The sequence below is a fragment of the Zeus faber genome (assembly GCF_960531495.2).
Source record: "Zeus faber genome assembly, chromosome: 12".
NCBI lineage: Eukaryota > Metazoa > Chordata > Actinopteri > Zeiformes > Zeidae > Zeus > Zeus faber.
In genome coordinates this window covers 16,266,504-16,291,677 of record NC_137196.1, presented here as the reverse complement: position 1 = coordinate 16,291,677, position 25,174 = coordinate 16,266,504, and the positions used below count along the sequence as shown (strand labels likewise).

The following is a 25,174-nucleotide window of genomic DNA, read 5'->3' as shown; positions in this document are numbered from 1 at the left end:
GGCGGCTCGTTGGGCGGCCACCCGCGTGTCAGAACGAGACGCGCGGTCACGTCTCCCAACTCTCCGCCCCGAGCTCCAGCCTCGTTCCCAGAGCGTTTTCCAATCGGGTGAAATGCGTCCTGGAAGCCGCGCGGAAAGGAGACGATCCCGGCGCCGGGGAGACGACGACGGAGAAGCGGATGACTTGTCGGATGATAAGTAGGCTGGTCGCCCAGTCGGCGGACATTTGAGGGGTTTGAATTGCATTTCTAGATGTAACCGCCGGGTAGAACTGGAGGTTTCGGCTGATGCGCACCGTTATCTAGCGGACGCTACTTTTCATTGGCGGAGATGGAAAGTGCGCAGGCTGCCGGTGAGGACGGCGGCTCGGACGGAGCCAAGTTGAAGAAGCCCGGCGGAGCGCCTGTAGCACCGGGGACCCGGGGGGCCGACGGCGGCGGACGGGTGACCGCCTCCCGCGCGGATCTAAAGAACGGGAACAGCCTCGCCGCCGGGTCTGCCGTGGGGTCCGGCGTGTCGTGTAAAAGTGTCGGACCCTCCGCCGACGCTTCGGGCTCCTCCACCACCGGCTCTCTGCTGCCGAGACGGAGGCGGTTGAAGCGGAACCTCTCCGCCGCGGCCACCGCGAGCACCGCCGCCCCGGCTGTCACCGTGAACCCGGCGCTGCCCTCCCCCGCGCCCATCCACCACACCCGGAGCCTGGACAGGAAGAGCCTGATGAAGCACCGGCACAGCATGCAGCTCCAGCCCGCGGACAGGGACTGGGTGCGGGCCGATCTCCACCGGGGCGCCGTGCACGTCCACGTCCACCTCCACGGCCACGACAGGCTCACGCCGTCCTACCCGAGGCCGGTGCTGTGCACGACGGACACCACGGCCGGCGAGATGGCGCTCCGGCTGAGCAAACTCTGCGGCAAGTCCGGCTCGGTTCTGCGCATATTCAGCAAGGACAGCAGCCCCAAGACGGACCTGAACGGCAACTCCAACGTGGAAAATCAAACGAACGATAATCAGTGCAAGGAAAACCGCGAGGAGACCCTGAAATGCAACCACCTGAGTTCTCTGGACTCCCGTGGACTGAGAGGCCCGTCGCGGCAGCCCGACCGGCTGAGGCTGCTGCTCATGGGGGATGCTGACGACAGGCGCAAGCAACAGGACATCGACCCCAAACTTTTCACGCCGGACTCGGAGTCGCAGGACAACATCACCCGCTCCTTTTCCGACGATTTCAATTCCAACATGGACACCCCCAACGAGGAGGACGACTCCGAGCAGAGGAACGGCGTGGACAGCTACGGATTGAATTCCGGTTCGGACGTGGAGAGCAGCGCGTTCGACGACCTCAGCTCCGGAGCCCGGCTCAGCGAGCACAGGGACTCCCTGAGCGACGATATGATCCTGGGCACCGAGGCGTCCATCCTCAGCCCCACGTTTGACAGCGCCACGGAGGGCCACGACACCTACGGCAGCTCCTCGGACGAGCTGGAGCTCGATTGTCCCACGTCGAGCACCAGTATGGACCCCATTCACCCCCAACATCATTCCAGTGGCATCAGCCCGGACTCCCACGGTCATGTGAACAACATGGGGTCAGAAACCAGACTGAATCCCGGTGGTCAAGGCAGCCTTCCGCCCAGCACAAGTGGAAGTTCCCTGTCCAGAGGCTGTTCTACAGGTACCACACCTGACAGCCAGGACACCTTCCCCGGTGTTTTGACACCAGGCTCTGCAGCAGTGAGTGATGCCAGCCCCACGATATATGTGCAATTGCACGGGGAAGCTGTGAGGAGGCTGGGGCCAGACGAGAGGCCTCTCCAGATTCAGACTGACTTTCTCTTTAAGCTTGGATTTAAGGACCCGTGGAGAGTTCAAGAGGAAGGGATGAACACAGAAATCGGTTCCCTGTTGCGGTTTTATGCAGGTAAAAAACACAACCTTTTGTTCCGGAGCCCTCCCACACGTGTATTTTTCCCTCATCTGTTTTCCATTTAAAGCTTTGTGCAAGTGATAATGCAAGGATTCAATTTTGTATGTATGTTAAACAGTATAGCCTGCAGTTTAACTTTCCGGGGAGGGCTGTTATTTTTTTGGCTACATTGGGCAGAATAGAAATTAAATCCAAATGAATGATTTAATAGAACAGCTCCACATTTTTATCATGTCCGCATTAGTTCTGTTCTCTATATCGTCAGGTAAGAATCGCATACAAGACCGTGCCTGATAGACACAGTAGGCCCGGGCAAGGTCGGTGTAAACGGGGTATTTTCTGCTGGTTGTTTCAACAGTGGAAGTTAATCAAATGTGCTGCAACGGGCGAACCCGATGCACTGTACGGGGGATAAGTTATTGCTTGGCAGTACTGGTCCTCGCGATATCCTTTAGATTTTCGACGGGTATTTCTTCCCCTTGGCCTTGACCATCTTTGCTGGACCGTGGCGACGCACTCCGCTCCCATGGACACGCATGACATCGCCACAAAGCCATCGTCTCAACTTATGGTGCTCAGACATGGCCCCTGTTCCGGCTTTTGCCCCATTATCATCCTAATGAAAAGGCTGAATGCCTGTGTGGGCGGATGGAAGAGGGTGGGGGTGGGGGGGGTGCATAAACCTCCAGCTCTGTGGCCTCTGTGAATTCTGGTCATTGAGATGCTGCACAGAGCCTGTTCCTCCTTGCATCCAGTGCAACTACTGTCACACTAACTAACTGGCTGCCGGTCTGGGTTAGCGCACCCTCCAGAGCCCAGGAAGCCCTTTCATTCGTCACACCACTGCCCTTCACTGCTGCTGCCCCTGCTGCCGTAAAGGAAAGTGAGATGTCATCATTTCGGCGAGAGTGACAGGACGTGATCATAACCAAATGCGCATGCGTGCGGAATCCGAGAGAAGCTTTTCTTTTCGGGCAATGGTTAACGTTTTGAACGCCTCCTGAGGCACGTGCGCCAAAGTGGTGATAGCGTCTTATCTTCCTGATCTCGGGCCCCCAAAAACCGTTGTTGGGCTGGAGGTCAGTCGGCGTGAAGGTGAAAATGGCCACATGCGGGTCCCCTGTCCTTGGACTCATGTCCCATGTGCTCGGTGATCACTTTTGTTGAAAGACCTGTTGCCTGGTGTACAATAAGGTCATGTTGGTGCTTTTCTTTTGTATAGGGTGACTAAGCACAGGGGCTGGGGTTGGACGTGTGTTCATAAGAATGCAGACACATGATCCACAATGGGCCCGTATCTATCTCGGCGTGCCTGAGCAGTCAGCTGAGCCGGGTCGGGGGGGTAAGAGGTAGTAGCTGAAGTCAGGCTTCAGAAGCTCTGACATTCCTGCAAGACCAACGCCTCTAGGTACCATGTGAGACGGCTTAACTCCAGTTACCATAGCTCTGTCCAAATCCCCAACCCCCCCACCCCCTTTACCCTCACTCCGCCACACACAGACACTCTCCAATTTCTCTCTCAGATGAACAGTAATTTGATGCACGCTCGACAGTCGACACACACTGGAAGATAGAAACAGGACAGACCAATGACCTTGTGTTCTACCCTGTGTCCCTCCCACCTCATGTAGAGGAGGAGGAGGAGGAGGAGGAGGAGACAGGTGAGGAATGTACGCTGGCTCCTCTAGAATGTCAGGCATGTCTGCTGGATAGGAAGGAGGTGTGTGTGTGTGTGTGTGTGTGTGTGTGTGTGTGTGTGTGTGTGTGTGTGTGTGTGTGTGTGTGTGTGTGTGTGTGTGTGTGTGTGTGTGTGTGTGTGTGTGTAAACTGTAAGACCCAGTTTACTATGGAGATACCACGGCGTCACTTGCAGAGCTGACTTTAAATGATCATGGCCTGCATCCCGGCTCAGCCGCTAGACCTTCCGTCATATCGCAGGCCTCACTGTTTGATGGAAGTTCCGTCTCTCTCTCTCTCTCTCTCTCTTCGCTGTGACTCATTAGACCCTTGTTATCCGGGTCATAATGACAAACAACGTGGCTTTTACTCAAATCGCAAAGCCTGATTCAATTTCAGCCGGATCCAATCTATTTACAAATATCCATCCTCAGCACTTCCAGCTCAGATGAGCTGGTGTTGGGATGAAGGAAAGCCGGCTTCTGAGTTTCACAAGCGCCGCGATGGGTCTTTGGCTGAAAATCCTTCGGACAATGCAGGGGCTGCTTTGAGTTTGATGGGGTCAGGTCATGCTTTGAGTGCGCACAGCCCTCAGTGACCAGTGGGAGAAGTCAGTCAGCTGTACTGGATACACACACACACACACACACACACACACGCGCGCCACAGCCACAGCTACAGCAGGCCGCCCAGATCAAAGGGCTGCTGTCTTCTTTGGCAAGCTGACGAGTGATCCTTCCAGAGCTGCCCACACAGGAGCCACTCATAAGGGTTGGCCGGCAGCGCACACTCATATCAACCAGGGGTTATATTAGAAGGAAGCGCTATCATTGAGCTGTGTAAAAACGGATAGGTGGTATACTGCGCAACAAATGAAACCAATGCGCGTCCTTAGTTTAGCTTCACGGAACAATACGGCGCGGACCCGCTGAATCGCGGCCATGACCGAGTGGACCCGTCTGGGAGAGAACACCAACGGGCCAGTGTCTGTCCGTGGCCACATCGATTAAGGCTTCGCTGTGAGCCGTGACACGGCCATGACACGACTAATGAAGCCGGGCCCGTTCCAGCCAGCCAGCCAGGCGGGAAGGACCCCCCCACCCCCACCCCCACCCCCTTCCCCCCCCAGTGCTCACTGGCACCGGGTTTTCCTCGACACGACAGATCCCGAGTGCTTCACCAAACTAGAGCGGCATGCTAAATCATTTAGTCTCCTTACCCTTTTTTCTTAGGCTTGCAAATGCTCCCAGCGCAGGCCGGGCAGAGTCACCTTTTTGTGAGATTGTACTGCTAAAGATAAGGTTAATATATTTTTTTTGTGCTGTACAACCACGTCTGCTTAGCGGAAGTGACCCGAAATGATCTTTCGAAGCGCCATTTGGGTTATTACTGCCTTTCTTAGAAATTAAATCAGGATCATTGCATAGTCATTTATCTTTAAAAAGAAAAAACAAAAAGATCTCACTGTGCGCCTGTAGCTTTCCCCTGCTTACCTCGGTGAATCACAGAGGAGCCGCTGGTTAGTGACGTGATGACTTAAAGGACTCTGCGGGGTTTAAAGGCTTAATGAAGCGCCCAGCTTTTCAAGGCATTAAGCAGAGAAGCGCTCACACTGTCTTCTTGTCTGCGCCACAGCTCCCTTCATACACTGAAAACTAATTTTGCTTTTGCAGAGGGAACACGTGGTCCGACCGGTCGGCTCTCTCGGAGACAATATTGATATTAGAATGGCGCCTTACTGGCCCTATCTTTTTTTTAGTTTTTTTTTTCTTTTTTAATCTATTGTACCTTTGTCGTTGTCTAACGTCACTTTTAATCCGCCAAAGCCTTTTAATCTTCCCGAGATCCTGACAATCTTGGGAAGCTCGAGAGGAGTGAGCTGCTGGTGTTGTCCCCCATTCCTCTTCCTCGTTTCCCCGTCCCTGCCTGACTAATGGTCCCGTCTAAACGGCCTGTTGCTGACTCATTATGTAATTGTGTAATCAGATTTCACACGTTTCAAACCTCAAATCCAATAATTCTTTCTGTGTGTGTGATGTGCGCGTGTGTGTGTGTGTGTGTGTGTGTGTCCTTGTACTTTGTACTTAGCGTTTCGAGTATAAAGGAATGGAGATCCTTAATCTGTTTTTTATTTTTATTTTTTTATTGCTTGGATGTCGTAAATGCAGATGAAGGAAAGATAGGCAGAGGTGGTTTCCTTGTTCCCGTTCAAGGTTTCCGTTTAATAAAGATGCACCTTTTGGCTGATGTCCCTCTTTCCCTCGCTCCCTCAATCTCTCTCTCTCTCTCTCCCTCAATCTCTCTCTCTCTCTCTCTCTCTGTTTCTATCTTTCTCTTTCTGGATCCATGTCATACGTTTCCCTCTCTCTTGATCTGTCACTCGGTTTTGTCCTCACATCTCCTCCCTCACACCATCTGACAGTTTCCGTTTAACTTCCTGTATTCTCTTTATCTCTCCCCGGCTTTCTCATTTTCTTCTCATCCCTGCCAAGGATTACTGTTCGTCCTTATCATTGTCTTTGTGGGCTGAATTTTCCCCTCTTTTCTTCTCCCTGTCCAATTACCTATCCTGTACAAGTCCTAAATGTAGTGTCTAAGCTCGCGGCGCAGCTCTCCGTCTTGCAGTGGAAAGTGTTTTTCTGTCTTTCCGCGTTTTATTTTAATTTTTTTATTCTTTTATTCCCCCCTTTTAAAGACAATGGGTGAAGGAGATAGAACGGCATAGCATTTAGAGGTCAACAGCACCGAGCTGGTTAGCGGTTGAATCTAGGCTAAATGATATCACGCTGATATGTCTGTCCTGCTCGCCTGTCGGCTTCATTCGGAGGGAAGGAATTGGGGGAGGAAGTGGAGGGGGGGTGGGGGGGGTTTGTGGTGGTAGGGGGTCGGTGCGGGCAAGGGTGGGGTGCTTAATGCCCCGTGGGGATGAGCTGCCTCCTCGGCTGTCTGTCAAAACTGCCCTCGTCGGACACTACAAGAAAGCCTTGGAGAGGGGAGGAGGAATGGGGGTGGGGTAGGGGTGTCATGGGTGGTTCCTCGTGCCCCCCTACCCCCACCGCCGTCTGAAGGGCGACGGCCCCGGCCGGCCGTCCCCGAGGTCAGCCCCTGCCTCCTTCGCCGCATGCATGACGGGAGATTAGAAGTAGGCCAGCAGGGGCTCACTACGCCCATCTTTGATCAGCGGCAGCGCAGCCTAATGCCAGGCAACATCTGCAACCCTCAGCGTTAAAGCAGCCCCAAACTCTGATTAGGGAACACGCCGCCCACTACACCAGCACGGCACAGAACCGCAATCCCCAGATGTGAGGTCCTTAAACGTGTCTTTCCAGTGAGGCCTAAAGGCACATTTCCACCGTGGGGGCAACCTGTCGATTAGTGATGAGGGTTTACCTGCAGAACGAAGAAAATGGCTCTCAGACGGCCCTCTTCATGACGCGTTCGGTGATATAATGCAGGAATAAAATATTGCATGCTCTCTCGCTCTCAAAAGGACTATAAAACCGAGCAAAGCCTGCTACGCCAGCGAACCAGACGGTTGCATTATAACTCTTATCCTCTTTACTGTGCTACCACTGCTGACGTCAGAAAAAACTGCGTCGCCCCGGCCTGGAATGTAACTTGTACAGTGACAAAAAATACAGTAGCACATAAGGTGGGTGCCTCCTCATTGGTTAGTGGTGTCTTCTTACAGAAAGGCTTTATTATAAGTGGGTCGGGAGTGCCCTGACACCATGTGCCTCCATTGGTGATTGGCTCAGAGATGAGCTATGGGCGCTCACTTATTGGTGAAAAGTCAAACCTCCTGTGTCCAACAGCATTTAATCTGGGTTTAAGGATGTGCCAATAACTTTTTTTTTTTTTTTTTTTTTTTTTCTCTCCCATATCGGGTGTGGGCAAAATTTTTAGCACCCGCCAAGCAACAAGCAACAAGTCAAGTCAAAAAATGTGTAATTGGCAGGAAAATGAAATGGAGTCACCTGCCAGTTGGCCGGCAGTAGTTTATTTTTTTTGGACTCGCAACATGATGACTTCAAGGCTCGGCTCGAATCACCGACTATTCGGGAACGATCACGCAACCTTTGCCGTCCGCCGTTTCCAATGAAAGATCAAGGACGCGATCAAATCGAATGAGGAGATAAAAGCAGCCCGCCAGTGAGAAGGTCAGCGGTCCCGTCGCGGCGCTTTGCTCAGCGCTTTTTCTCTTAGTCAGTGGAAAACTTTGGTCTATAACTTCACCCAGAACACATGCTGACACATTCCAATCATGAGGGAGGGGGGGAGAGATCAGACAGAAAGCATTACACAATTTGAAATTCCCAGATTTTAGTCCCTTCTGTTGTACTTGACATAGGATCACAAATCCACAGAAGAGACGGGGGACGCCGTTTTCTAGGACTTTTTCCCACTTGTGAATATTGCGGTGCACGTATTACACCGCAGTGTTTTCATCCCGAAACGATCTTCCGCGCGTCCAGTAGTTGCTCTTCCTCCTCCTCCTACCTCGTTCGTGTTATACGGCACGAACGGCACATGGGAGGCCGTTCCCGGACTCTTACCCCGACCTGAACCACTCCTACAGCCCTTCAGCACACCTGCTTTTGCTTTTCCTGCTCGGCCGTTGCACACGTTGGAGCTTGATATTTACACACAAGAAATATTTGTGAACCGATCACCAGTAATGTGGAGGTTACGACCCAGCCCTCGGCTCCTAAGTGCATCGCTGCACCCTGTCCGTTTGAAATGCTTCCTCTTTTTGGTTTGTGTTTTCCCCTATCTCTCTCTCTCTCTCTCTCTCTCTCTCTCTCTCTCGCTCTCGCACTGTCCCTCTCTCTATTGTCTCGCATCGCATCCCTCCACCCTCAACCCTCCCTCGCTGCCACCGTGTTCACATGGCCGCCGCATGTGACACAGAGCCGAGCCAAAACACCCCGGATGCCCTGCGCTGCACCCCACCCCCCACCCCCCCTCGTTAAATTTTAAACAAAACAAAAGAAAGAGGGAGGGGTGAGGTTGAAGCGGGGGGAGGGTGTAAAAAAAAAAAAAAAAGTAAGAGAAGAAAAAGGAGGAAAGAGAGTGAGCACGTGGGGCCGGGGGAATGTGCAACAGCATCACGATCTCATTCATTCTTTGGGATCGCTCTCTCTCTCTCTCTCTCTCTCTCTCTCTCTCTCTGTGTGTCTGTCTCGCTCGCTGGCTCGCTCAGTGCCTCATGAGGAGCTTTTTAACTATTTGTATTTTTCCTCGCTCTCTCTCTCTCCCCCCTCTCTCCCTCTCATTTGTAGGGTCCGATCACTGTTAAAGGGCTGCAGAGAAATGTAGTTTATTTTAGGAAAACATGATATGCATATGATAATGTCCTTAAAGGAATCACCGAACTTTTCTGTTCAGTTTAACAAATATAAAGGTAAACTGGGAAAGCATTAGGGAGATTTTTGTCTTTTTATACAATTTTGCATATACTGTATGCAGTATATGCAAAATTGTAGTTGTAAAAATTGTAAAAATCAGTAGTCACATTGAAACTTGTTCATTTGTCAGTGAAGAGTATTTATCAATATACCAGATTTCAAGCTTAAGTCAGCTGTAACGATTAGTCGATTAATCGATTCGTTTCCAGTTATTAAGTTATCCCCCAACTATTTTGATAATTGATTGATCGTTTTGAGTCATTTTTTAAGAAGGACATTTGCAAATTCTCTGATTCCAGACTTCGTAAATGTGAATATTTTCTGGTTTCTTGAGTCCGGTATGAAACTGAATATCTTTGGGTTGTGGACAAAACAGGACGTTCGAGGACGTCGCCTCGGGCTTTGGGAAACCGCAATCGACATTTTTCATCATTTTATGGACTAAACAACTAATCGATTAATCGAGAAAATAATCGACAGATTCATCGCTAATGAAAGTAATAGTTAGTTGCAGCTCTAGTATATCGTGTCGAGACCAAAGACAAGTTTTAAATCTTGGTCGGACGCTGGAGTTGTCTTATCTTCCCTGCCCACCACTGGGTTGGCCCTTGGACCTTAGCCCGTCAAACTCTGTTATTGTAGCTGGTTTATCAGTCCTCTGTCATGGTGGGAAGACAGATACTGCTGGCTGTAAACTAACAGCCATGTCAGTGCGCACACACACACACACACACACACACACACACACACACACACACACACACACACACACACACACAAACACACACGTCATAAACACGGGCTCCTTATATTAAAATAACTCAATGTACTTTCCTATTTAGTCAGTAGCCATGTAGAAAGCGGGACGATGTGCCGCCAGCCGGTCATTATCATAAAATAAACACCTTTAGAGTGATACAAGATACTCAGCCTGTTGGGGGTTATTTGGCGATAATGACCAGCTGGCTGCACATTATCACATGCATACTTTGGGGGAGCTTGAATACCGAAACGCTATCCTGAGCGTCCAGAAGACAACGCTATTTGTTTTGGATCCTACAGTAATTAAGGGAGTTGGAACTTGTGTTAATTTTGCAAACAATCCATTAGAAAACGACTTTGAGTGAGTTGAATTTGAGTGAATTTTTTTGAAAGAAGAATCCCAAATATTTTCCCTCTCTCTCCCTCTCCAGCTCTGGGTAGCTGGAGCGGCAGGCTATATGTGGGGGTAAAAAAAACGATACAGATGATACTTAAGAAATGGTGGGGAAGTCGTAATGCGAGCGCCGCCATCCTGACTGGGTACGTGAGGCGACCTGGCCTGGAGACGCGCCCGCTTCCTTTCCCTCACCGGCCATCATTATTAATGCATCGTGACAAATGAACAGGGGAGACCCGGGGCACTTGACAGGCGGGAGCTTTCGAAAAGGTAAAATTTTCTCGCAGACGAACACGCCGACACATAAACGGCTCGAACACACATGTACTGACATGTGAGCCGCACGTTGAGCCGTAGCCCTCTTAGAGCCCATTAAAACATCCCAGTGTTGGTAATTAGTCGTCTCGCCTCGGCTCTTTAGCCTCCGTTTCAGCAAGAGGTGTTGCCATCCCGCCACACCTTTGTCGGCGTTGTACTTTCTTCCCCTCGTCTCGAATTTCACCCCTCCGCCGGTGCATCCCCCAGCCGCGGTGTAAACTTAAACCGCATGTGCGAGCGCGCACGTGTCTGTGTGTGTAGTGGGGAATTTGACATTGTACGGGTGTTGACGACGCCAACACGGACGCCTCTCTGCATCTCGGCCGTCCCTGCACAGAGCATGTCAGCCGATGCACTTTGTACAGGCTTGATGGAGGGCTTAAAAACTGCCAAGCCACTGACCGGTGGACCCTGTCAATGGCACGGAAAAAACGACAAGAGGGCATCTTGGGCTTGGAGGAGATAAAAGAGCCTCCGCGGCCTCAAAAACCAAGATTTCGCGGGTTATTCGTCTTCGGAGTCATTGGAGAGACGACTTTCCCCCCCGTGACGCCTCGTCACAAAAATGGCCTTTCTTTGGCCGTTACCCTTCGCGAAGGACAGCTTCACATGTCTTCTAGGTGTTGTTTTTGGAGCCTGTCTCCATTTTTCCGTATCTGTAGCTTCTATTCCCGATACCATATGGTGTACCGCATTTATGTAACCTTGCTACAGGCCTGAATAAAGTAAAGGGAGTCTTCGGGTGGAGCGTGGGCGTATCGCGTCGGCCATACGAGGCGTGAAGGGTATAGAGGGAGACCAGGGGACGAGGAGAGCACTATAAATACATAAATATAGACCGAGACGGCGGCACCCCCAGCGTCTGGCTTCAGAATTTTGTGTGCGGACAGGTTCGTGCGTCAGTGTGTGAGGGAGCGGCGACGTCGGGGGGGTCACGCTGCATCATTTATGGGCGAGTGCCACCCTTTTGTCTGGACCGCAATGACCTGCGGCTGTCAACACCGTATCCTTGAGGGTGACGGGGGATGAGGGTGACGGGGGATGAGGGTGACGGGGGATGAGGCTGGGCGGGTGAGTCCGGGGACGTGATGAGGACATAGTGCCGGGGGACGGGGGATGAGGACGGACCGGCTGGGGACAGGGACTGACTGCTGGGGGGGACGTGGGGTGTTTCCCTGCCAGAGCTGGGTTGGACAAAGGAATTAATCAATTTTGCCATTCAGTCTTTTCAGTGGCGGCGGCTGCTGCGCCGAAAGGAAGACGGCTTCATATTGGAGCCGGCCGATATATCATAATAAAGTAACCGAACGATATCGCGATTGGCCCGGATATCGTCTGGGATTTCGGTTATCGTAGTTAAATGGTAAGAGTTGATTGTTGTCTTCTCCTGTTCTCAAAGGCAATTTTGTTACTCGGCGAGGCCCGGCTGGGGGGAGGGTTCGCCCGGGTCGCTCCACCTTCCATTACCTCCAATGGAAAAATGTCTGCTGCGGTTGTAAACAGCCGCGGTGAAACGAGACGAAAAAAAAAAAAAAAAAAGATAGAAATAGGAATGGAAAGTCGTTTCATAAGGCCTGCTGAAATATTCATCACGCTTCCCTTTGCTGAGTAGTTTTACTCGACAAAAATCACCCGACATCATTGTCTTGTTAAGGCGTTGCTCTCGCCTGGATGTGTCACTAAATATGAAAAAGTTACTTTATTGTGTGAGTATTTCAGTTTATTACTATTCATGGCGGGGATGCGGGGATTCCGAGTCTAACTGTGATTGAATGGGTCCTTGGAACATGGTGTGAGGAAGGGCTTCCTGCACCCTTATTTTAAGTGGGTAAACAGTGTTGTGATAGTACACCAACGACCTTGAATGATAAATCCCGATCTTACGATGAAATGGCCCATTTTAATGGGAAAAGAAATACCTGGCCACAGGCAAGAACATTTTCGATGTGGCTCTAGGGTTTGTATTTTTGCCTCTCCAATAGTTTAGAGCGTTACAGTATGATATGAATTGTTAGGTTTAATGTATCTATCGATCCACATCTGACACCGATACCTGTATCGATCCCTTTTTTCGAACATATCTAGGTTTTTGTTTTTTTTGTTTTTTTTCTGTAAACCATGACTTTGAGTGTGTTTCCATGCTGATGTGTGAACAAGCAGCGTAGAGACTCATTACATAAGTGGAAACTCTCACACTCACACGTTCATGAACACTGGAAAACCCTTGTGGCCCCATGATAATGTGTAATTGCTACCCCCCTCTATCTATCTATCTATCTATCTATCTATCTATCTATCTATCTATCTATCTATCTATCTATCTATCTATCTATCTATCTATGTACAGTATCTCCTCAACTGCTCCGTCTTTCCCAGCGTTCCTACACCTACTCAGAATTACTCTTTTCTTCTTTAGACACTCTTTCTCTCTCTCCTCATCCCACTATATTTCTCTCTCTCTCCATTTTTCTGCCTTCTATAGTAATTGATCTTAATAGCTCCGAGCCTTCATACTTGGCAAATACAGGCCCCTATATACTGTGTGTGTGTGTGTGTGTGTGTGTGTGTGTGTGTGTGTGTGTGTGTGTGTGTGTGTGTGTGTGTGTGTGTGTGTGGGGATATTCTAAATAATTCATAACGCAGCTTCTAGTTCACAAGCCTCACTATTTTGTCACGTTTAGATCCACGCGCGTTTCAATTAATCAGGAGTACATACACTGACACACACACACACACACACACACAGACTCTCTCTCTCTTTTCACACACGTGAACAGTTAGATTGTATACGTTAACACGCCAAAGCACTTACTTCTCTGATATCTTACACACGCACGCACACACACACACACACACACACACACACACGCGCGCGCCCACGCAAACACACACACACACACACACAAAGCACGGAGCCGAAAAAACAATGCTCACAGCTGTGTGTGTGTGTGTGTGTGTGTGTGTGTGCGCACGTGCAAATTCCCCTGCTCGGCTCACACAGATCAAAGGGCTCGTGTTTCAAATGTAAGGCTTCATAACACAAACACACACAGAGTCGTTACGTAACGGCAGCGGGAGTAGGCAGAAGAGGAAGAGGAGCGCGTAAGTAGGTGAAGGGGGGCCGCATGCGTCCATCTACGTCACCGCCCCGCCTGCTCCCGAGCCCTCCTTCAAAGGGAATCACAGGGGAAAATCGTCTGGAGCCCATAGATACTCACACATGCAAAGACTATATATACACTGTACTACACTATAATATACAGTATACTGTACTACACTATTATATACAATATACTGTATCACACAACAATATATACTGTACTATACTATCTACTTTACAATGTACTATACTGTTTACAGTACTACATTATATGGTTCATATATACTGTTCTACACTATATACTGTACTACACAATATGATGTGTGTGTGTATATATATATATATACTTTACTACACTATAATATACACTGTACTGTATAATGTATACCATATAGTGCAGGACAGTATATATTGTAGTGTAGTACAGTGTGTATATATACTGTATAGTGTAGTACAGTATATAGTGTAGAACAGTATATATAAACCATATAGTGAAGTACAGTATACACTGATCAGCCACAACATTATAACCATTGACAGTTGAAGTAAATAACATTAATCATCTCGTTCCAGTGGCACCTGTCAAGGGGTGGCATATATTAGGCAGCAAGTGAACAGTCAGTTCTTGAAGTTGATGTGTTGGAAGCAGGACAAATGGGCAAGCATAAGGATCTGCGCGACTTTGACAAGGACCAAATTGTGATGGCTAGACGACTGGGTCAGAGCATCTCCAAAATGGCAGGTCTTGTGGGGTGTTCCCGGTAGGCAGTGGTTAGTTCCTACCAGAAGTGCTCCAAGGAAAGACAACCGGTGAACTGGCGACAGGGTCATGGGCGCCCAAGGCTCATTAATGTGAGTGGGGAGTGAGGTTTAGCCCGTCTGGTCCGATCCCACAACTTGCTGCGTATGGGTTAGTGCCCATAGTGGGAGTGCCCGTGCTGACCCCTGTCCCCCGCTGAAAGCTCCTACAATGGGCAGGTGAGCGTCAGAACTGGACCATGGAGCAATGGAAGAAGGAGGCCTGGTCTGATGAGTCATGTTTTCTTCTACATCATGTGGATGGTCGGGGTTAGGGTCCGATCCAATCGAGCATCTGTGGGATGTGCTGGAACAACAAGTCCGATCCATGGAAGCTCCACCTCACAACTTCCAGGACGTCTTGGTGCCAGACCACAGGACAACTTCAGAGGTCTTGTGGAATCCATGCCTCCACGGGTCAGAGCTGTTTTGGAGGCACGAGGGGGAGCTACACAATAATGGTGGTTTTAATGTTGTGGCTGATACGGGTATATAATGTACTACTGTGTGTGTGTGTGTGTGTGTCACTGTAACACACACACATACGTACGCATTTATATGCAGTTCCCCAGTCATTGGACTATTTACAATTTTATACATAGCTGTGATCTTGTCAAATATTACAAAATTTGTCAATGTATTTATTCATATATTTTAGTGTACACATTTTTTTTTTACACCATCTTTAGGCTTTTTTCTTTCTCTTTTCTTTGTACATTATAATCAGGATATTCATGTGCACTCACCTGCAGAAAAAAAGATACAGGAGATCTACTTAACTTTCAACTTTTAACATGTGAAGTACATTTAATAGCAAGTACTTACATACTCTCACTTAAATAGAAATGTTCATTTTACGAAGTATGAAGCAACCGATCCCCCCCAAGCTGCTTTTTCCACCATGACGCATCACATCCCGCCACGCTGGGGGACGCCACTGCAACCGATTCGACTGCGGGACCTGGACGATGCCTTTAATATTCGCAGACGGCCACGCCGCTCTCTGGCTCTCCTCTTAAATGGAGGGTTAATGTGGGAGATATCGTTGGATTCACAAAATGGAGCCGCCACCGAGAAATGGAGGGTGTACGCCGTGGGTGCGTCCTTCTCGACGATGGTCCCGAAGGGAAGGAGAGATGAGTTATTAGAATTCCGGGGCATCCATCAAACTATTAATTATCCACTTCTTTCTCTCTCTCTCTCTCTCTCTCTCTCTCTCTCTCTCTCTCTCTCTCTGTGTGTTTGGGATTGGACGGCTGATTTCTTGGTGACCTGCGCCATGGCAACACATTGTCTCCTTGGCCCTCGTCCCCACTCATCCACACACACAGGGTGTCATTTGAGTTATTCCTTAATTTCAGTTTCTTTCCTCCCTTGTAAACTTTCACAAATATTTCTCCGCAGGAAAAAACAAAAATATCCATAGGCATAGTAACTGTTATTTTAAACAAATGTTGATATGTATTCAGTCCGATATCGATGAGATCCGACGCAACACATCCGACATGTGTTGCAATAATATTTAACGGAACAAACTCAGTCCAGTACAGAAATTCTTCAATATTTCAATTCATTTGGGAGCTTAATTTAAGGGGGTAAGAGTTGCATTACTACCAGAAAAAGTATTGACATTCAGATTTTCAAACCGATTCAGAAATTGGGACAATGGATTTGGATCATATTGGAGTATCACATTTGCTATTTTATTAACCAGGCCCTACATGTTTTGTGTTAGTGGCGTAAATGCATAGTTGCTCCGTCCACTCCTGCAGCTACGTGCACAGTTGCTCCGTCCACTCCTGCAGCTACGTGCACTGTTACTCTGTCCACTCCTGCAGCTACATGCACAGTTGTTCCGTCCACTCCTGCAGCTATGTGCACTGTTGCTCCGTCCACTCCTGCAGCTACGTGCACTGTTGCTACGAAACGGTACCCCCCTCCTCCTCCTCACCCTTGGTTTATGTGAACATCTGGGGACCTTTTTAAAAGAGGACGTTTGGGGGATTTAGAAGCCGCTAATGAAGGATTAGGGTGTGAGAGAGGGATGTGTCGGGGTCTGGAGACCTCAGGGAACATCTCAGATTTCTTCCCGAATCCCAGTTAACGTCGATCGGGGAGGGAAGACGAGACGCTCTGGAGGTCTGGCTCCGACGCAAATGACATTTCATTACCAAGGAAGTGTGTGTGTGTGTGTGTGTGTGTGTGTGTGTGTGTGTGTGTGTGTGTGTGTGTGTGTGTGTGTGTGTGTGTGTGTGTGTGTGTGTGTGTGTGTGTGTGTGCGTGCGTGCGTGCGTGCGTGCGTGCGTGCGTGCGTGCGTGCGTGCGCCTTTTTTCCGCGGCAGGACAGTGGTGCTATTTCTGTCTCGGAGTAACAGCTGGCCCGGCTCCCTCTCTGTCCCACTCACATCTATTTCTGTTGATTTTATTCTCTCTTCATTGATTTCCGGCTCCATTTTTAGTTTATTTTCTCTCCCTGGCCAGTTGATGTGCTTCCACCACGACAAGACGTTCTTATTCCTTATTCTTTATTATGCTCAGCCAGACATGGATACATCAATACGTCACTGTGAAATGAAAAGGGGTGAGATCAGATAAGAGCCTTGGTCCGGTTCATCACATCTGTCACAATCCAGTAACTAGCTAGCGAGAGAGAGAGAGAGAGAGAGAGAGAGAGAGAGATGTGTGAAAAGACTGTGAATGATGAAAGTCGTACTGAACCGTGGAGTCCAACCGTTAGGTCGTTAAACTGTTTCTCACCATTTTTGTGGTCCGGACTTTTTGGGGCACAGCCCCGCCCCGACACTATATAAACACCAGTCCGGATGGTAAAATAGGCTGAGCTGACAGCCGGGAGTTTGGGATGAAAGGCTGTTTTGGGAATAAACACCTGGAGTGAAAGGCGTTTTCAGGGAGGCCGTGAACTCATGCCACGGACGCCCCGGAACAAAATTGAGCCGTCCCGCTGGTTTGACGGTTGGGTAACATTAGCATTTGTTGCATGCTACACCTGGCTTGAGGTGAGCAACTAGAAACACAGGACTGGGTTCGGCAGAACATTTGAACATGGAAGTTACTCCGATGTAAACGTTTGACGCGATTAACACGATTGGGCGTGGTTTCAGCGTCTTCAGCGGACACGCCCCCAGAGTCTCAGCGCAGAGGGAACTGCCCTTTTTTTTTTTTTCACGATTTTGAAACCAAATTTTATATACATGCCGATTTTTTTTAATAATTCTATTTTGACTGGGTGGTTAAATACGCATTGTTCGGTGGTGTGGCAAATTCAGAACACATTTATTTTTGCTTTCCAGGGACTTTAAGGTAGTGCATTACCCCGTGCTGTAGTGGAGGTGTCGGGTCACATTTAGCCAGGACGGCTAATTAACCAGGGGAGAAGGAGACCTGTCTGTCTGTGTGTGTGCGTGCGTGCGTGCACGGTGGGCACGTGTATGTGGTGTAGGTTTGGTGAGGTTCCTTGCTCTGCCTGGATTCCAGTGTGTACACTGTACTTTCTGAGCCGAGCGAGGAAGGGGAAGGAGAGGGTGTTGTTCTGCGCTTGAGGGGAAATAACGGAAGGAAATCATCCTCACACACACACACACACACACACACACACACTTACAATTGTCCGTCCTGCAGAGATCTAGGAATAGCCTCGGCCCAATGAAAGCCGTCCAAGGCCTCCCTGGTACTTTTAATACACACATATCTCACGCACCTCCAAGGTTTACAGGGTCATTTAAAGGCCGTCATTGTGAGTAATTCCATCTCCACCTCCAGCTCCACCCCCGTACCTCCACCCTCTTGTAAACAGGATCCCCTCCTCCCCCCGTCTCCTCCCACTGCCTCCACCGGGTTTCCACAAGGGGTTTCCTGCATCCAGGGCCTCCTGTGGATGGTCCGCCTACAGTAGAACCGGACCTCCACTCCGGCGTTCTCCTCCCACGGAAGGTGTTCCTCCACAGCTCCTTCCAGATACAGCACTGGAAGGGGGAGACGGTTAGATGGAGGTGTTTAATCACTGTCGCAGTTTTATCTAGCAAACAGGACACTTGTCTGTGTTACGTATTAGAGGGACAACGAGTACTACAGTAGATCTTCTCGTGTGGGCGGCTACATGTTCCGACAAAGCCCTAAATATAGCTCCAAGACCATTCCCACGTGGCGTATTGAGGTTAAAAGCTCGTGAATAATTTCTCAGATGCGTCGCTTCGCACAGTCCTGAAGCTCCCGTCGTTAAGCGTACGCCACATCATACCGTACCGTCGGCGGCCCAACGTGTTCTGATTGAGTGAAATCGTGACTGGGCGGCACGGCACCACACCACACCACACCACAAGGCAACGTTTAGCCCTGGGAATATATCATTTTTATAAGCAGGCGTTGGATCATGTTGGGGGCAGCGGGGGGATACTCATCACTCTCCGAGTTAGACAAATTTGCTGAAATCGTTCTCAGTGTGTCCTCGTCATGGTGTCCGTGCACGCTCAGCGGTCCTCCAAGAGGTTCCAGGGGGTAAAATGATTCATTCATTCATGTTCTGTTTGGATCCTAGTATCACTGTCATCTCCTCCCCAACTATAGTATAGACATGTGTGGAGGTTTGGACTATGGATCCATGGCTGAACACGTATCAAACTAAGGGTCCTCCATTTGGGGGGGGGGGGGAGTCTTGAGGTCACATGTGCAGAAGTCTGGTCAGAATCCATGTTAGTTATACCGGACAGCAATTCCCTGTCGTACTTCCTCGAAGGTATCGGTAAAAGACCCGAAGCTGAATTATTCAGCGCTGTAAGAGCATGTTCAGGCTCGCACTTACAGTGCCCTCCATCCCCACCCCCCTGCCGCCCAGCCGTTTCTCACCTGCCCTGGAAGGCCCTGCCCGCTTGGAAGCCGAGACACACAAAGTGAGAAATACCCGGTACGAGGCAGAACCGAGAGAAGTCGCTAATTTCCAGTAAGCCGCAGTATGTCAGAGACGCTCTCTCTCTGCTCCATCTGTCGCTTGGGAAAGGGAAACATTGTAATGGTAGCCATGGATCTTTTTTGGCCAAGCAGAAGGACGGCCGAGTGGCAGAGACGCGCTGCGAGCAGCAAACTATAGATAGCACGAGAACGAGAGCAGGGGAACAGACGGGAAGACGAGGAGACGCGCGGGTGGAAAGAGGGCAGAGGAAGAGTGGCGGCTCTAGGGAGGTGGGGGGGAGGGGGTGTCGGCGGAGGTGTAGGTGGAAGGAGACTGAAAACAGGTGGACGTTCAGACAGACAAGATAAGACGGCCGTCAGGTTCGGCGGGGGCGGGCGGGAAAGGCGGGAAGGCGACGGACGGATAAACGCCAAACCGAAAGGCAGCCCCGGGGGAGAAAAAAAACAAAACCCCACCAGGAACGTGAGTCCTGCTATTGCTGCTATATAGTCTTCAACCCGTTGTGGTTGCCAGAGGCAGGCCGCCCCAGGAATTGTGCCGATCGCGTGGGGCGTCTCGTGCCAGCGTCGTGTCCGAGTTCTGCCAGCCACAGAGCGGCTATTTCTGAGTCCCCCGCCCCAGACCGAGTTAATGGCCAAGCTTAGCGCCGCGGAGATGGCGTTGTCCATATCGGCCTTGAAGGCTTTTTTTTTTGTTGTTGTTGTGACAGAACTGTTTATGCTTTGTTGGGGGGGGAGAAAAACACATTAGCCGGCTTTTATTAATTTGTTTCCAGCTTTTATCCTTCCCCCGAGACCGGTGTTAATGTTTTCGCTGAGCTCTCCTTTCTCCTTCCTCCCCCTTCTATCTCCAGGTAAGCCCCAGAACGTGGAGAGCTCGGAGCGGGTGCAGCTGTCGGGGACGTACAACGTCCGCAAAGGGAAGCTGCAGCTGCCGGTGAACCGCTGGACCAAGCGGCAGGTCATCCTGTGCGGCACCTGCCTCATCGTCTCTTCCATCAAGGAGAGCCAGACGGGCAAGATGCACATCCTGCCGCTCATCGGAGGGAAGGTAAGACGGGAGGGGGCTGTCCAAGGGTGCGGGTTTGATTTCTCCCGGTGATCCGTGTAACACTTTTGCGGCTTTTTGCGGCATTCGCCGTCGATCCTAGAGCGTGACCTCTCCCCCAAGCATGCCTTGTCCCACACTACGCCCCAGTGCGCAAATATTCCGTCAAATGTTACGAAGTGTCTGAAATCTCGACTCAACATCGCCCTCGGATGGTTGAGGAAAACAAATGCAGGTCACTACTGTTTTCTCTGTCTCGTCCGAGTTTGTATGGTACGAAAATAGTAGTGACTGCGATTGGTCTCATTGTGTTAACATGTGAATGGAGAATGAATTGTCGTGTCGTCTTTGTTATTGATAGCTACCAACGTTTTACGACCACCAAAAAATTGTGTTTGGGTAAAAAAAATCTGTTCCGCAAAAAAACAAACTAAAAGCCTTGCGTCAAGTCAAGGCGAGTTTATTTGTATGACACATTTAATACACGGGGGAAATTCAAAGTGCTTTACATAAGGCATAAAATATATTATATAGAAGCAAAGCAGGATAAAAGCATAGAAATAAAAAGCTAAAAACTAGAAATACCCAATTAAATCACAAGTAAAACAGGTTACAGTGCAAAATAAAAACAGGCTCACGGGCTTAAACCCTTAAACTCAATCCCGCACCCACCCAGTAAAATGTTAAAACGAAAATACATATGATGATGCTGTTGAAAAGGAGATTCTGACGCTGAAGTTGCGAACATTTTCAACGGACACGTCGCAGTGTTCGCAAAACACACATGGCCACTAGGGGGCGAGCTCCTCCAAGGACTTGAATGACTGCCGTTGGCGTCGATGGACCTCGCTTTGTCCATAAATAATCCATAAATGTGCTCAGAATTATGCAAGGATTTTCTCATTTCTCCCTCTTATCAAAATGTACAACATGAACGAATAACGTATTGTGTCAGTCGACGTCGTGAAGCCTAACAAACATAATCCGTATTCACTCATTTAATTAGAAGATTCCGTTTTTATTTGCAGTGGAATTTGTCCGTTACGGCAGCAAGCTGCCGTGATGTACGCCGTCCAGCGTTTATGGCTTTGTGGTGTTGGGTATCGGCGAGGCCACTGAACAATCTCTAAAGTCTCGCTCTCTCTCTCTCTCTCTCTCTCTCTCTCTCTCTCTCTCTCTCTCTCTCTCTCTCTCTCTCTCTCTCTCTCTCTCTCTCTCTCTCTCTCTCTCTCTCTCTCTCTCTCTCTCTCTCTCTCTCTCTCTCTCTCTCTCCCTGCGTGCGTGCGTGCGTGCGCGGACGTAAATAGCCCCTTCCTAAGTGTGCCGCCTTTACATGCGAGCGTTTTGCTTAAACACCATCTGCGAGAGCGTGCGTGTGTGTGCGCGCCAGTGTGTTTCAGAAACGTGAACTCCTCGTGCACACGTTTTGTTTTTTGCATGTTTTCACACGTGAGTTTGTTATGTGATCGCCGGTGCGTTCTACACGCACACACTCATCACGTTTAATTTTGGGTTGATTAAACTCGGCAGCTGAATGCCACCATCTCGATATTTGAACACGGCAACGCAGATGTTTTGTAGATAAGCTCAGATGTAAGATAAGAGGAGATAACACTTTATTAATCCTCAGGCGGAAATTTAGGAAATGAGCCCTCTGATGATGTCTTTGTGTTAATTCTTCCTGTAACAGGATTACACTGATTTGGGCTCTTTTGTTCATTTTATGCAACTATTGTGGTATAGGCCTATAATCGTGTAATAATACACATGCATATTATGACGACTGTGATGACTGGGATTATGTAATAATCTCCAAGTCATATTCATTTGCTTCCTGTATTTCTATATTGGTAGTTTGATGTGATAAATTGTGAAATCTCTTGTCCCCCCCCCCCCCCTTTTTCACTTTCACCGGCTCTGATTGGCTCGCGAACGCACCGCGGTCCTAAAAAAACAAACAAAAGAAACAAAAAAAAACCTGCTGTAACGGTTGGTTGTTTTGACATGTTAACACCTTCGACACTCATATTTCTCTCTCATCGTCCATTACCGCATCAGCCCCATAATAATATCGTCTCAGTCCGTTTTTGAATTGAATGATAGTACTAGAAGCAAGTGGTGCATTGAAATATGCTACAAAATGCTATAATATGCTGCTATAATATATGGTCGTATGGTAATATATATATATGTGTGTGTGTGTGTGTGTGTGTGTGTGTGTGTGTGTGTGTGTGTGTGTGTGTGTGTGTGTGTGTGTGTGTGTGTGTGTATATATATATATATATATATATATATATATATATATATATATATACATATAGCAGTATAGTAGTAATAATAATGTTGATATGATGAAAATAATAATAATTAAATATCTATTTTTGACAGTGTGAACTGTTGATACAGAGGTTTATGGTTTATTGTTCACAGCGCTCCTCTCAGGAGTCTCTCTCTCTGCCTCTGGCTACAGGATATGCGTCCAGTCATTTCTGTTCTCTCTTTTCTCCATCTGTCCGTCTATATGTGCCCATAGACAGTACCGGTACTGTACTAAAGTGGCATTATGCAATAAACCATCTGTCTGTCTTTCTGTCTGTCTATAATGGCAACAATAATGAAAACAACAACAATTATGTATTTCTTAGTATTAGTATATTAGTATTATGATGACTACTGCTATTAATAGTACTAATGGTGATAATCTAAGGGTTAATAACTCTCATCATGCTGTCTGTTGTGCAGGTGGAGGAGGTGAAGAAGCACAGTCACTGTTTGGCCTTCAGCTCGGCGGGGCCTCAGAGTCAAACCTACTACGTCAGCTTTGACAGCTTCACCGAGCACCTGCGCTGGCACCGCCACGCTGCCAAGGTAGGACAGAGTGAGTGAGTGAGTGAGTGAGTGAGTGAGTGAGTGAGTGAGTGTGTGTGTGTGTGTGTGTGTGTGTGTGTGTGTGTGTGTGTGTGTGTGTGTGTGTGTGTGTGTGTGTGTGTGTGTGTGTGTGTGTGTGTGCGCGCGCGCGCGCCCGCACCTGTCCCCCCCACTTCCAGGTCAGCTACACTGTACATGCCTGGATGCAGTGGAACTATAAATACTGCAGTGTGCACTCACTGCTCATACTATAGGATGTGCTACAGGGTATGGCAGAGTCTCCACTCATCCTGGAAAACCTGGAATTTTTGTGATGTTGTTTCCGGGTCCTGGAAAAAGTAATGGAATATGAACAAAATTGCCTCCAAAATGTCATACAAATACAAATACAAATTTGTCATACACATAATTGCAGTTGTCATTACAAATAATTAACAATAAGAAAGATTACAAAGAATTTACAGTATTGGCCTTGAATATTGGAATATAAAAATATGGCTAGACAGTTGGAAGTGCACCAAATTGTCATTGATTTCAAATTTCTAGATCAAAATTTGGCTTTGATTTTGATGACAAACATAAAATTCAAAAAAACCTAACGATTTTGGAAAATGACCACCTCATATTATTGCGATTGCGTGATCATTGTGACAGCTCTGAAGGTTATAGTTATAGCCAATAGCCACTACTATTGGTGACTGAAGAAGTTCTTGTAGTGTTTTACCAGTGCTGTAGTGCATGGCGGGATTCCATTGCATCCCGGAAAGTCTGGAATCTTTGTCATGTAGTTTTCCAGTCATGGAAAGGTCATGGAATATAAAAAAACCTGTCAACATAGGTCCTGGAAATGCCTGTGAATTTTGATTGTATATTGTACTGAACCCTGGCTGTGGACACGGTGTCTCTAAAGAAAGCGGCTGAAACAAAAACCCTCCGTTGTCCTCCGTTTCCCTTGAACCCAAGTGGGCTGTAGCCAGAAAACCTACTTTCCACTTCCTGTCAGGGACATTGGTGTCAGCGTGGCCCAGGGGTCTCTCAGAATAGAGTCTCAGAGTAGACGCACGTGCAATTTAATTTACTACTTGTTTTTTTTTTTTTGTTTTTTTTTATTCCCCCACCAACCAATTTCTACTGGAGCTGGACAATTTAGGTTGAATTTTGGACGCGTGATTCATACGCTCCCAGATTTGGGAATTTTGCAAATACGTTCCGATAGAAATGATGCAGAGTTGGTTAAATTATTTAGGCTCTTAACATTGGCAATTTGTTTCCATCTTGTATTATCCAGACTGCAAATGCCTACATTGTTGGAAGTTGAATAGCGCATTTAGAAAAACAGGTGATTCAGAATGTTTTACAACATTAGAAAACCTGGAAAAACTTTTTTATATATCGTATTTACTTTTATACTATTATATTTAGTTTCATTGTGAGGAGTGCCCAGACAGTAACAGATAATTATTGTATTCAATATCACATTGTCTTCACTTTAACCTTGTATTCTGTACTAAGCTTGAATTGGGGAAATTAAAATAAAGGTGTATTATTTAGCCTAACGTTAGGGTAACACTATTGACTATATGGAGCTCAAATTAGAGTAAAACGATGGATTAGCGGATTTCATCCATTGAAATGTAGGTATTCTGAGCCTAAATCCAGCTATGTCGATTAATGAGCAACTACGGGTTAACTACTGGGAATTTCCTGTTTTCCCGACGGAGGTCGAGAGCAGAGAAGTGGTCATGAGGTGAGCAAAGTAGCACAGTAACCCCGTCTGACTTCTGCTTGACTCCTCGTGACTCCCTAATCCTAAAACCGTTGGTCGGACAAACGCCTTGCCCTTGCTAACCAACTGGTTAAGCCTCCCAGTGGTGGAGATAATCCCATTTCAAACCGGGCTTCTCTCTCCTCTCCTCTCCTTTCCCTTCTCTCTTTCTCTCTTTCT

At 48.3% G+C, this 25,174-nt stretch overlaps 1 protein-coding gene across 1 annotated transcript in view; it reads left to right on the top strand.

Annotated features, from left to right (window-relative positions):
• Positions 1–330: 330 nt before the first annotated feature.
• The window catches only part of phlpp1 (PH domain and leucine rich repeat protein phosphatase 1), a gene marked incomplete at both ends in the record, with an annotated part of 47,952 nt that continues 23,108 nt past the window's right edge, over positions 331–25,174 (top strand). The window contains 3 exons of the mRNA XM_080010388.1: positions 331–1,921; positions 20,168–20,364; positions 23,104–23,229. Coding sequence (XP_079866514.1) covers positions 331–1,921; positions 20,168–20,364; positions 23,104–23,229 — 1,914 coding nt within the window. The remainder of the gene's footprint in view (positions 1,922–20,167; positions 20,365–23,103; positions 23,230–25,174) is intronic.